The sequence below is a fragment of the Penaeus chinensis genome, chromosome 32, assembly GCF_019202785.1.
Source record: "Penaeus chinensis breed Huanghai No. 1 chromosome 32, ASM1920278v2, whole genome shotgun sequence".
NCBI lineage: Eukaryota > Metazoa > Arthropoda > Malacostraca > Decapoda > Penaeidae > Penaeus > Penaeus chinensis.
Window position 1 is genome coordinate 11,914,203 of NC_061850.1, and position 2,500 is coordinate 11,916,702.

The following is a 2,500-nucleotide window of genomic DNA, read 5'->3' on the forward strand; positions in this document are numbered from 1 at the left end:
AGAAGCGACCACAGAAGCGAAGAGTCCAGCATCCTCCGCACCTCGCTCGCGTTCGCGGACTTGTTTACCAGCGTCTTCGTTGTCATCCCGGCCTTCTATGATCATCTGCTACCGATTGTGGGACACCTCGAATTCGATAATTACAGTATCACCGTACACAAGAAAATGCCAACTCCAGTGCTCTTAACTTTTGAACACCTTAAAGCAGTAGCACATGGTTATCACCTATTTCAAGGTTTAGTATTTGGGGTGTGCTCGTTCGTTTCTCTCCTCACGCTCTTTTTGCTGAGTTTCGAGAGATTTATTTTATCGAGGCGCGTACATCGCTATCAGCATTACTTCACGGTCCCTCGGGTCAAGATCGCCATCTTCTTGATTTGGTCAATGGCCGTTATAGACACCCTCTTCTACATGTATGACGGAGAAGGCTCGTTCTCGGTGACGTGGTCGAGCTTACTTAAGTTGCCCATTTCTACATCTTTAAAAAAAATTGGAGGGGTGTTGCGATGGACTTACTCCCTCCACATAGTTGTGTCGTCGATACTGTGCGCCTTGACTGTGATAACTTCCTTGGTGTCAATTGGCACCTTTGTGCAGGAACAAGCGAAGGTCGTAGCAGGTTGGAAGGAACGGAACATGAGGGTTTCAGGCCCGTATCAGAAGGAAAATCGCCAGATCCTAACGACAATGTGCATTCTCACCTTCCTCTTCATGGTGTCGACCATTCCATGCGGCGCGTACATTGTCATGAACCTGACGGACACCTTCTTCGTCCATGAGGACCTTTTCCGATACCTGGGCTGGTGGACGTTCCTCTCCGGGTGCTCATGGAACCCCTGGGTCTACAACATGCGGAGTCGCCAGTTCCGGCAGGAGGTCGTCGAGGTCCTGCGGGCGCTGCTTCCCCTGTGGCTGAGGAGGAGGGCGCAGCGTCCCGAGGCGGCTGAGAGGCAGAGGGAGCGGAGGAAGGCTCAGATGAGGATGCTGAGGAGGCTCGAACTCATTGATTAGAGTCTACATCAATTTGAATTTACGATGAATTTTGTTAGTATCACTTTATGCTTTAGTATATGACAATTATGGCTGATTTAAATACGAATTATGTTGAAATGAGTACTTTTGGTGTCAAGCCTGATAAATATCCAGTACTGAGTCGAATCTGCGTTTATATAATATGGACTTTTATAGTACATACTACACAAAGTTTTTTTTCTTCTGATTATTACATTGGGGATGAGTTAAAAACAATTTGTAAAATGCATAAGGATTTTATAATTATACCTCATAAAGTTTCAAAAAGGATACAGTCTGAAGTTCCGGTTCCTATATGCAACATTTCTACTCTTGGAAATACACCAGTGTACTTGTTCAAGAAATAATAGAGATTAAGATCTTCAAAAGGTATCAGTTTATTATTATCCTCATAGTACAACACACACCATTTATATGTATGGTATCAAGCATAGGAAAATAGTAAAATATAAAATAATAATTCTGGTTCAGTGATGATTCGGAAACTGTATTATGTATTGTATTATTTTTCTTATTATTTCTACTGTAGGCATTATCATCTTTATCAACTCCACCATCATCAATAATATTACTGGTATTATTATTGATGACATAATGATTATTATTAACATTAAATACCTACCACCCTTATCATTGATACCATCAATATTACGCTTATTACAGTATTATTGTTTATGTAGTTAGTAATGTTATTATCATTATCAGTAAAATTATCATCACTAGTGTTCGTTATCATCACTGATACCATTGTCATGATTGGTCTACTGTCGTTTCTTTTGTTATCATCATTATTATTATCGTATTCGTTATCATCATTACCATTCTGACTTACATTATAAATATATTTCATTATCTTTCTTACGTGGTATTATTACCATTGTTATTGTTGGAGTCATTAGCATTTTTGTCATTATATTTTGTTATTATTATCATTATTTTTGTTGTTTTGGTATTGTTACAGTCAATATCGTTATTCTTTTATCATGATAATAATTATTATTATTATTATTATGATTATGATTATGGTTGTGACGATGATGGTTATTGCTGTTGTTGTTTTCATTATTGTTATCATTATCGCTATTATTGTTTTATAATCATTATTATTATTATTATCATTATCATTATTGTTATTATTATTACTGTTAGTAGTAGTATCATTATTATTATTATGATTAATGGCTAGTACAATATTAGTAATACTTATGATGATTATGGCAATACTATTCCTTTTAATTGTAATAGTAATAATATTGACAAAATAGATTTTATACTAGTTACGATGATCATAAGAGAAATAACAAGAATAAGTATGTTCATGATAACAGTGATGATGATATCTATAATTATTAAACGGTAAGGCAAGTGAAAGTAATTATGATAATAATGATAATAAAAAATATATTGATGATAATAATGATGATGATAGTAATATCAGTGATAACAACAATAATAACAGTTATGCTAA

The 2,500-nt window shown here is 35.8% G+C and overlaps 1 protein-coding gene across 2 annotated transcripts in view; it reads left to right on the plus strand.

Annotated features, from left to right (window-relative positions):
* Positions 1–1,404, plus strand: part of LOC125042705 — a 12,475-nt gene extending 11,071 nt beyond the window's left edge. For both annotated transcript variants that reach the window (XM_047638522.1, XM_047638524.1), the window contains one exon: positions 1–1,404. This exon is cut by the window's left edge and continues 1,097 nt beyond it. In XM_047638522.1, the coding sequence (XP_047494478.1) occupies positions 1–1,011 (1,011 nt within the window). In that variant the 3' untranslated portion in view covers positions 1,012–1,404.
* Positions 1,405–2,500: the final 1,096 nt, after the last annotated feature.